This window comes from Vulpes lagopus, chromosome 2 (assembly GCF_018345385.1).
Source record: "Vulpes lagopus strain Blue_001 chromosome 2, ASM1834538v1, whole genome shotgun sequence".
NCBI classification, from domain to species: Eukaryota; Metazoa; Chordata; class Mammalia; order Carnivora; family Canidae; genus Vulpes; species Vulpes lagopus.
The window spans coordinates 140,697,055-140,708,624 of record NC_054825.1 but is presented as its reverse complement, the minus strand read 5'-3'; the positions used below and the strand labels follow the sequence as shown (position 1 = coordinate 140,708,624).

At 46.3% G+C, this 11,570-nt stretch overlaps 1 protein-coding gene across 1 annotated transcript in view; it reads left to right on the top strand.

Moving 5' to 3' along the window:
* Positions 1-7,755: 7,755 nt before the first annotated feature.
* Positions 7,756-11,570, top strand: part of RORB (RAR related orphan receptor B) — a 186,893-nt gene continuing 183,078 nt past the window's right edge. Inside the window, exon 1 of the mRNA XM_041746404.1 lies at positions 7,756-7,990. Within this exon, the coding sequence (XP_041602338.1) occupies positions 7,984-7,990 (7 nt within the window). The 5' untranslated portion in view covers positions 7,756-7,983. The remainder of the gene's footprint in view (positions 7,991-11,570) is intronic.

Below are 11,570 nucleotides of genomic sequence, written 5' to 3'. Positions count from 1 at the left end.
TTTATTTAAATCGCTAATCCATCTGAAATGTACCTTTGTATGCAATATGAAATAGAAATCTAGCATTACCCATAATATGAAAACGTATCATATTTTCTAATCTGAACCTAAATTCCATTTTGATTTTTATATAAAGTTCTCATAGTCTTAGCTCAATTCCTGTATGCTCTAATACTTATCTACTTTTGTGACAATATATCTTAATTTTATTGGAATGACTGTAGAGTAAGTTTTGGTAAGTGAAGTCTCCTGTACTAATCTCCTTTTTTTCTACTTTGGTCTTCTTGAAAAAAAAAAAACTTTTTTATCATATATGCACATACACACTAGGAACATCCACTTCTTGTAAATAAATCAAACAATCAAACAGTACAAGATACATACCATGAAACATTATAATCTTCACTATCCCTCTAGTTCCTTTAGTTATTCTCTATTAAAATGTTAGTGTACTTTCTGTTTTTTTGGCTAAGCATTTTTATACATTTAAATTCATTCTGGACTAACCTTATTTTTAAAAGTAATCCCATTAGCTATTCACAGGCATTTATTCTAAAGAACTCTTAAAATGTCTCAATACAGATCCATAAAATACAGCATAACTCATCTCTTGCTATTTAGTATCTGAGACACACTGGCAGCCCAATACTTAGTTCCTTTGATGTTTTTTTGAATCAGCCTATTTTGATAGAGCTTGTATGATTGCAACAAAAAGAGATCCACCCAATCTAGCTTATATATGGGGATTTGTTATATTTAAGTCTTTAAGGATCATGATAAAAAATTGGAAGGGAGTTACCAAAATATGATAACAAGACAAGTACTAAACTGAGACAAAAGTTTCACTAATGATCTAACTCTCAGATTGAACAAATCATTAAACAAGCAGTTTAGAACACCAGGTGCTGGATATGAAACTGAAAATGACAGAGTCATTATCCTTAAGATGCTCACTGCACTCATGATGAACACTGGGTGATGTATGGAAGTGTTGAATCATTATATTGTATGCCTGAAACTTATATTACACTCTATGTTAACAACTAAAATTTCAGGATGCCTGGGTGGCTCAGTGGTTGAGCATCTGCCTTTGGCTCAGGGTATAATCCTGGAGTCCCAGGATTGAGTCCCACATCGGGCTTCCTGCAAGGAGCCTGCTTCTTCCTCTGTCTGTGTCTCTGCCTCTCTGTCTCTCATCTTTAAAAAAAAAAAAAAAAACCTGAAATTTAAATAACAACTTAAAAAAAAGAATATACTCACTATATAATGAGAAAAACAGGATACAGAAATAATGTGACTTGCATGGGATTCTACGGGTAAATTTATTGCTAACTGAGCTCCAGACATCTATATTTTCCCTCTACATGTGCCCAAACCTTGGTAACTCTGCAGAGTTGCTCTGTATTTATCTATTCTGTTCCTTGATTTTAGCCTCAGAATAAAAGGTTCCCTTACCAAAGCTAACCCATGACCTCTGATCTCATTTCTTCAGACTCTGTTTTTATATTTAAAATTACCCATTTTGTTCAGTCCCAAATTTATATAGAAGGAAAGAAATCTGGTGTGTGTGTGTGTGTGTGTGTGTGTGTGTAGAAAGAGAGAAAGAAAACTTCATCTACCATCTTTTAAAACTAAAGGTCCACCCCCTCTCCCATGCACCAAACAACTTGAAAGGATAATCCAAACACTTCCTTGCATCCATCCATGTCTTTTTTTTTAAGATTTTATTTATTTATTCATAAGAGACACACAAAGAGAGAGGGGGGCAGAGACACAGGAAGAGGGAGAAGCAGGCTCCATGTGTGGAGCCTGATGTGAGACTTGATCCCGGGTCTCCAGGATCTTCAGCCCTGGGCTGAAGGCGGCGCTAAACCTCTGAGCCACACAGGCTGCCCCATCCATGTCTTAATAGCTCTTCCCTCTTCAGGCCTGAAAGTTTCCTGAGAATCACTAATAACTTTCTCATCAACATACTTGATGGCTTTTGAGTTCTCTGCCTATCTGACATTGTTGATCATTCCTTTTTTCTTGAAACTCTTCCCTACTTTGACTTCTCTAATACAATATCAACATAGTCCAGCATCACTCGTTCATCCTCTTACTCACTGACTTATCCTTCATCCTACCCATTAAAAAGAGACATTTGGTTTCTTCTCATATTATTTTGCTTCTCCTTAATGTTTCTGAGTGTCTTAAAAACCTTTTATTTTCACCTCTTTACAATTTCCAAATCTCCAGTTGTACATACCCAACCATCTGTTGGACATTGTCACCAATACACACCAAAACTGAAAATTAATCTCAGCATTTTCCTCTACTTATTCAAGAACCTACTCTTCCTTCCTTAGTTCTACTAATGATATTTTCATTCTACCAGCTTCCTACTCATGAAGATTTAGTTTGACTTTTAACCAGCACACTGACCACCAGCACCACCATATCATCATGAATTAGACTTTGTAGCTTTTGCCTGTCAAAATATACCCAACCTTTCCTCTTTTTTCTTTCATTTTTACTGATGTCATTTTAATTCAGGCCCACATTATCTACGACCTGAAATATTTATTACAAAGGTATTTCATAGACTCCATGATGGACCTGAATCAGTCATTAGATAATTATTAAATAAACTTTTCACAGTATCCTTTTATCTTCAAAGTCAAAATTCACCATTTTTTTTTAATTTAATGGCAGTTAGCAAATAACTACTTTCAGTCATAGAGTGTGTGGACATGCCATACTCTGCAGAGGACAAGAGTTCAAATATCCATTATTCATCTGCAAGTGTATTTTGAGCATCTACTGTTTGTCAAGTAAGATGCTAGATCTGGGGATTCAGCACTGAAAAAAAAAAATCAGGAAGGTTCCTGTACTTATGGAACCTAGATTTTTAGAGGCTACATCTGGGTTTGATTCACGGTGCCAACATTTTTGGATTTGTGATCTTAGGCAAGCTACTTGACCTTTCTGAGCCTGTGTTTCTTTATCTTAAAAGAAGGCAGGGGTTAGGAGAGTGAGAAATAGTACACACCATGTAGGCTTTTTAAGGAAATAGAAATCAGATAGGCTGATAGATAGCGTAGTTCATCCAATAAATGTTAGCTTCCCCCCCCCCCCTTAATCTCTTTATTTTGTCATTTTCCCAAAGCTTACCTTACCTCTTATTCCACATCTTGGGATTCATTTTGTTTTGGCCCACACACAGTCTTCCGAATTTCTTACATAAAGCACCAGCTACACATTTTTAGCAAATTTTCTCTTTTTTTCATTCTGAAAATTTGTTGAATTTGCATCCATCACTTAAAAATGAAGCAGAACTTAAAAGTACTAAAAGTTTATGAAGACTCTCCAACTGAGGATAAAACTGAGAATAGTAATAAATATGAAAATTACTAGATTTTGCTTTCTTTTATAATTATGTAACCAAATCTAAACACCATTTTTTTCTTCCCCAAAATTAGGAGAGTTTAAAAATGGAAAACAAAACCCAAAAAAACTCTTCTCTTTCCCTGTTTCCTTCCCCTTGGCTCCACCTCCCATTCATTAGAAACTAAGAGGGGTCACTCAGCAGTTTAGCGCCTGCCTTCAGCCCAGGACGTGATCCTGGAGACCAGGATCCAGTCCCACATCGGGCTCCCTGCATGGAGCCTGGCTTCTCCTTCTGCCTGTGTCTCTGACTCTCTCTCTCTCTCTCTCTCTCTCTCTCTCTGTGTGTGTGTGTGTCTCTCATAAATAAATAAATAAATAAATAAATAAATAAATAAATAAATAAATTTCAAAGAAAGAAAGAAACTAAGAAGAGATCTTATTCAGGTCTTTGATGTATTTCTGGTTCATATCCAGTGGACAAAACAGTGGAAAGCATCCATTCAACCAATAATTGTCAAGTGCCTATAAAGTACCAAGAGCTGTTCCAAACTCTAAGGAAATCCTGGCCCCTGCTCTCATAGAGCTTCCACTCTGACTTAGGAAGCAAAGCTCTGTTGCAGCTGCTGGGGCTGTCATAATTGCCTCTGTGTGAATACACTTACACTTGCAGGAGATATTGGAGCTAATCTAAACAATTTTCAGACCACTAGAGAAATCTGTATGTTAGAGCATCTTTACCAAAGCTTTTCATTCAATCTTTCTTGGATGCCTCCAACAACAGTGAGCTCAGTACTTCACCATTTCCATTTTTAATAGGTTTAAAAATTTAAGGTTCTTATTTTTTCCTCATTTTCCCAATATTTAAGGTAGCCTTATATATCTTTCTTAACTTTCACAGCCAAACAGCACCCCTATACACCCAATCCTTTAGTCACTCCAAATGTAATATTATTATCAATATTGCCAATGTTCCTCCAAGATTCATAGTTCTTTAATACAGTCTCTACAGACTGCCCAGCTCAGCATATGGTGAACCATTACTTCCTATTTTGGTTCAAACATTTTTGGGTTGAAATAATCCCAAATGCCATGTCCAACGTACCTAGTTGGCTCATAATAAACCCTTGCCTCTGGCAGGATACTTCTTGTCATTATTACACTGTGGCCTTGTAGCTAAACTCGAGGAGTGGGGATATGTCCAGAAAGCAGGTTAGCAGGAACATAAGTGAAATTATATCAGTTCTTGAGATTAAGTACAGTGCTATGTAATCTACTGACTTTTATTTAAAATTACCAAAATTTAGATATCAACTTAGAACATCCTTCAGACCCAGAGACAAAAGCAGAGCTTCAAGATTATAGGAAATCAAATACTTTCATAATCATTTAAGTAAATGCCAATTTACTTAATTAATTCACACTGTACTTCATGTGAGCAAGGACATTATATCAATATATTCTTATTGCGCTAATCAAAATATGGATAGCTGCCGGCAGACAGGTTATAAAAAATCCGATTATACATAAGTATTTTATGACTTTTTGGAAAATGCTGATTTCTTTAAGTCCTGAAGATTTATTTTACAACAAGTGGGTTCCATTCAGTTGACATAATTTGCAACTTATTAGGAAAGCTCAAGAACTCAGTTTTTTTTTTTAATTTTTAGGAAGATCCAAAATGTCCCAGATCACCACAGCATAACCAATGATCAACATTTATTCCACTCTAAAAAAGAAATACTTTTGTACCACGATATATGATATAATACAGTTTTGAAAAATGATATAATTTATGTCTTTACTTCTAATTAATAATTTTTTCAGAAGTTTTCAGAAGGGATTAAAAACTATTTGATACAGCTCTAAGCAAAATTATGCATCGTCGAACCTACAAAGCAAAGGGCATATAAAACTGCTAAGGAAGGGAGAAAGGCACTTGTCGTATATATGTTGACTATCTTTTTTAAGAATTACAGATATTGCAGCCATCAGTAAAAGAAATTTAAGAATTCAGTAAATGTTCAGGAACTTAAGACTAGAAGAAAAGGGTTAAAATTCTTGAATTTCAAAATTTCTCCTTAATCAGAAATAGAAATCTAAAATAATCACAACAGTAATAATTATAGTGTTTACAAAGGCTTTGGAACTTTCAACACTCCTGTGTCTCCGCCTGAAGCACATAAAATTAAAATGTTGTAGTCACAATTTGTTTCTTGACTATTTTATATTCAGTAATTTTTAATGAAGCAACTAAATTAGGCATAACTTAGTGCAGCTTTAATGTGGTTATAATGAATATATTTTACTTGATTAAAAATGATAAAACCAGGGAGCCTTAAATATTATCTTAAAAGATTAACTACTGTGTCAATTACAAATCTAGGGGAAAGGTATTTATAAGAGAATAACTATTCTGAACAGTGACTTCCTTCTGTTCATTTCATTTAATTAAAGACTCAATCAACTTTCACTCTTAATACTAAAATTTTCCTAAATTACACATTGGCTTGCAAATGGAAGGGCATATAGCAGGGCTAAGTCAATTTAGCACTAGGGAGGATTCAGCAAGTAATCCATTTTCTTATTTAAACAGGGAGGGACAAACTACTTGGCCGTGTAGAGTGCAGTAATTAACTAAATAATCGCCAATTTTGCATTGCATTTTTTTGTCACATGACATAATATGAATAGAGCAAAAAATCAAATTATTTGGGCAGGTGAATGATGATGAGGCCTGCTCTGCCAACAGGTACGCTAATGAGTAGAAGCCTCAATGGCTTAAGACTGAGTAAAAAGAAGCAAATTTCTCCCCTCTCTGCTTTGCAGGGGACCAATTAACCTACTATGGTGGGGATGGGGGCGGGGAGTAGATGTGATCACTATGTGTTTACTGTGTCCACTGAGAGAGGAAAACTTGCAAAGGAACAGTTTTGACATGTGCACCGGATTTTTACCAAAATACAAATAAATGGTCATAGATGACAGTTTTCACCTAAGGAATACAAAATACTCACGTTTAATTGTCAGTCTCCAATAAATAGATAAGTGTCTTCTCAAAGCCAGGGGCTTAAAAGAGTCCTCCCTCCTAGAGCCCTACACGTTTGTCAAATAAACAGCACTTACACAGTCATCCCTCTGGCCTCAGCCATTTCCCTGGCATCACTGAGGTAGCCACAGTTGGGGCTCCTCTTACCCTTGAATAGAGGTAGCGCAAATGCCAGGAGATTTTGCAAATGCTAGTAAAAATTCCCTTGACGAAAGAAAGTATTAAAACATTTTTTAAAAAAAATAATAATAAAAACAACAACAACAACAACAACCCCCTGAAGAAATCTTAAGTGTGTCGTGCTTCCTGTTTTTAGGATTCGGGGCGGGGAGCATCTGAAAGATGGTTTGCAAGGAAGCGGATGGCACTTGCATGGGACTGCAGTTTGGTCATGCTCAACGTGATGGAAATTGATTGGCGTTGCGCTGCCACGAAAGCCGCGCCAGAAATTCGGAGTTCACCGAAAGAGGACTCTGCAGCGCGCTGCCAGGCGCTCAGAACTCACTGTCGGGGCGGGCAGTGGCTGCGGGAGACCGACGCAACGGGGGACCCGGGGAGCCGCACGGCTGCCGCCTCCGAAAGGACTGGTCAGCGCCTTCCCCCTCCTCCTGGGTCGGTGAAGGTCACCTGCGGGTCGGCGCCCCTCTCGGGCCGGGCCCGCCCCTTTGCCCAGTTGGGACCGTCTCCCGCGGCCAGTTTCGGCTCGGGCCGGCCGCGGGCCGCCGCGTCCCGCACCCCCGCCCGCCTCCGGGAACCGCGGCCCCTCCCCCGTGGTCCCGGCCCCTGCGAGCGCTGCCGGGCGCTGATAGGCGGCGGCGCTGACAGCGGGCGGGGCCTGGGAGTCCCGGCCAAACCCGCCCTCGCGTATAAGCCCCTTCTCGGCTCTCTCTCTCCATCTCTCTCCTCTCTTTCTCTCTCGCTCCCTTCCTCCCTGTAACTGAACAGTGAAAATTCACTGGATCCGCTAACAGGCACAGATGTCATGTGAAAACGCACATGCTCTGCCATCCACACCGCCTTTCTTCCTTTTCTGTTCCCTTTCTCCCCCCCCCCCCACCCCTTGCTCCTTCTCCTTCTTCTTTGTAACTAACAAAACCACCACCAACTCCTCCTCCTGCTGCTGCTTCTGCCCTTCCTCCTCCTCCTCAGTCCAAGTGATCACAAAAGAAATCTTCTAAGCCGGAGGCGGTGGCATTTTTAAAAAGCAAGCACATTAGAGAGAAAGAAAAAAGAAAAACAAAAGCAAAACAAAACCCGGGCACCAGCCAGACAGCACCTTTTTTTTTTTTTTTTTTTTTTTTCTCCTTCACCCTTCCTGAAAACAAACAACCAAACAACCATCAAAACAGTCATCACCACCATCATCAAAACTGTTAACACAGCGGCGGCGGCGGCGGCGGCGAACGTCACCCTCCGGCCACGGAGTCCGCCTAAAGGGATGGTTTTCTCGGCGGAGCAGCTCCTGGCCGACCACCTTCTTCACTCGTGCTGAGCAGGATTTTTGGGCTCTCCGGGGTTCGGGCTGGGAGCAGCTTCATGACTACGCGGAGCGGGAGAGCGGCCACACCATGCGAGGTAAGCGAGCCCGCGGGCGGCGACAGGGTCCCGGGTCCGGCCAGCCCCGGCCGCCTGCGGAGGTGGGGGAGGGGAGCGCACCCCGCGGCCGGGAGGAGGGCTCCCGGGGCGCGGGGCTGGAGTTCGCGCCCGCAGGTGGGCTGCCGGTGGCCTTGGGCGCACAAAGTTGTGGGAAGGTGTGGACGCCTCTCGGGAGTTCTGGAGGGACGCAGGAGGGCGCTTTTTGGAGAGAGGAGCGACGCTAGTTGCTTCCTCCCGGGCCAGGAGTTCGCCGAACCGTTTTTGCTTGTCACTCCCGGCTGCGGCCGCGGACGCCGGGTGGAGCGAGAGCCGGCGCGGGCTGCGGCCCCTCGAGGCGGCTGGAAGCCCCCGGCGCGCGGCGGTGGCCCGCGGGGCTGGGGCGCGCGGGGCGCACGGGCAGGCGGCGGGGCGCACGGGCAGGCGGCGGGGCGCGGGCGCACGGACTCGGGCTGGCTGGGCCCCCCCCCCGGCGTGCCCGCCCGCCCGCTGGCCCGGCCCTGCTTCGCGGGAGCGTGGGCAGGGGGGCGCGGGACCCCACGCGGACGCTGGATCGGCCCCCGCGCCCGTCCCTTGCGCCCGCGCTCCGCCCTGGCCAGGTCCGCGTGCTCGGTCCACGGGCGAGCGCCGCCCCGAAAAAGTTGCGCAGAGAAAGTTCCAGAGGACCGCGAAGCCGGCGCCCCCCGCGGCCGAGAATGCTCTTTTTGTCAAGGGGCCGCTGGGTGAGCCCTGGAGCCGAGACCCCCAGCGGCGACGGCGGCGGCGGCGGCGGCGGCGGCGGGTCCCTGGGGCGAGCTGGCAGCCGCGGGGCGGCGCGCCGGGGGCAGGCGAGAGGGACTTCCCCGGGGCCCCTCGGCGCTGCCCCAGTGGACGGCCCGGCCGGCCGGAGGCAGCCACCGCGTCGGTCTCCTCCCCGGCGGTGCCGGACCCTCAGGTCTCCCGCGCGCTGTGCGCGGACCCGCTCTCCCCCACTTTCTGCTTGGCCACAACTTTTCTCTTGAAGAGCGGGCCGAGAGCCAGCGTGCCGTGGGGACGTGTGCAAGTCTCTGGGCACCTGCCTCGCCCCGTTGTTCCTTCCAGGCCACTCTACGGCTCTTTGTGGGGTTCTCCTCTACCCTTGGCACGCCCTCCGGGGCCTGGCAACAGAAAGCTGGAGAGGGCCAGCCCCGGGCCTCCCTACATCCCTGACCCGGCGACAGGTGGACTAGGCAGGTAGAGCTAGGGAAGGTCGGACTGCAAACACTCGGTCTTCCAGCGGGCGGTGCACCTCTCCCACTCGCCCCCCGCCCCCTTCCCCCGCCAACACCTACCTCTCCAGGAGGGCCCTGGGGGGGCGGGGCGCAGCGGGCCTGCTCTCCGTGCTCCGCACAAAGTGAACCCCGGAGCTTAGAGCTTGGAGCTTGGACGCCGGGGCAGGGACTGGCTGGGCGCTGGGACGTGGCAGGAGAGGGAAGGAGGGGGAAGAACAGAGAGGTCGTCCAGGGAAGTGAGTGGGAGGGAGATAGCCCTCCAGGTGGGCTGGTGGACCCCGCGAACTCGGAGTGGGAGCTCCGGGGCTTGCGAGCCGGTTCCGGTTGAGTGGCCCACTTGGGGGTTTGATCACATGCTGCACCGTCCAGATTCGTTCAGAAAATTGTACTCGGGCAGTTGGCGAGTATAGAACCTGTAAGGGAAAGATGCCCCAGGTCTTTGTGTTTCTGTTTCTGCCCCGTCTCACCACCATCCCCCTCCTTTCGGCTTCCCCTGCTCGGGTCTGGGGCCGCCAGGTCGCCCTCCCCTTACTTCTCCCCTTCCAACGTGCCTCCCAAGGCAGGACTACTACGTTCTGATGGTCGGAAACCACGCGTCGTGTCGGCTCCCACCCGGCACTAGGACCTGCGGCGCAAAAGCCGCTCGCTCTCGCCTTACATTAAAGAAAGCGGCGGTGCGGGCAGGAGTGGGTCGTAGCTGGATCGCGCTGCTCCTGAAGCAGCACTATGCCAGACAGTCCGGGCTCGCCACGCGCTCGCCTCGGGACTCCAGCAGCCTGAAGGCTTGAAAGCCAGGCGCTCGCCTAGTGCTCACCTTCAGAAACCAGTCGACAGCCCACACTCGCTTTCCAGAAGGCTGTCACCCTAGCCAAGCTGCCCAGAAGAGTTTACAAGTCCTAACTTAAAGCGGCTCTCCGGCGAGGGGGAAGGGCGGGGCGGGCGGGGGGTGCTCGCCCTGGAAGAAAAGGAAGCTTACAAGGTGGCAGAGTCTTTTTCTCCACCTCCCAGGCTCTCCTTTCCTGACCCCTGTGCACTTCCTACAGGCTATGCCCTCCCGCAGCATCAGGGGCTGTTCCTTAAGGATAAGTTGACAAGAGGTCTGGGCTACTCAGACGTCTTGTGGGAGTCAGGGGTTGAACTTGAGTGTGAACTTGAGAAGTGAGAGCGGAAACGAATCAGCTTTCTCTTGTGCCTGGGCTACTAATCAGCCTTACATCAGGGGGAGGGGACGGTTTTGAACTCTGCTTTACAGTGTATCCACTCCTTTCCCCTGTACTCCCCCCAACACACACACACACACACACACACACACACACACACACACACTCCCCATCCCAAGGTGATCCAGTGACAGGGATTTTGGCCTCAGCTTCAAGGTTTACATTTAGCAGCTCTCCCAAGTCAGGCCTCTTTGTGTGACCTAAACTTGGTTCAGGATTCAGTGGTGGCTTCGGGACCAATCCAGCAAACCCACCCTCCATCTCCTTCTGCCCCTGGTAGGTCTATGGCAGTTAAGAGACTTTATCCTGAGGGAAGCTCTAGGGTAAGAAAGGGGTTAAGAAGCTCTGATCTTTGAGGTCATTGTCCTGCCCACCGCTGAACTGATTTCGGTCCTGAGCGCAGTGGCTTACTCAGGGCTGGCCTGGGGCGAAGGAGGTTGTATTTGGTGGCACACAAAGCATTTCACTCTTTGTCTGCTAGAGGGTACCACTTGAGTTCTAGTGATGCTACTTCACAGATTACATTATTGAAAAAGAATAACTTCTGAAGATGGAAGGGAAGACTTTTAATTGGGTCGATCCATAGGTGAGAAATGAGTGAGCCCAAGTACGGGCTTCAAGACTCCTTCCTAAGAGGCCTGTCTGTCAGCTGTTTATTACACAGGCGCACAGAAATGGTCGGATTTTTCAGCCCTGCCTCCACAGAAAACCCTGCTTCCCAAAACAGGGGCACAGATGTCGTCGCAATCAATAGGTGATTGTGGCTCCTACGGATTAGAAATCTGGTTTTATGCTTGCTGTAAACAAGGATAGGGCTTGGCTTTTGTAAAGCCCAGTTTTCATCTATTATTTTCAGGTAGTTAATTTTTATTAACTGCTAACTTTAGAAAAGCAGCAGCTTCCTCTCAAGGGTATGGTAGCCCTTTGGAAGTCTGGAGCTTTGAATGTCCTGCCGGCCAGGCCTTTAGATTTCCTAAACGAATTCTCTATCTTAATTTCTTTCACAAATTCCAATTAAATATTGCTAACCAGAATTCCTATCTTAATTTCTCCCACAAATTCCAATTAAATATTTCTATCCAAGATCCCACC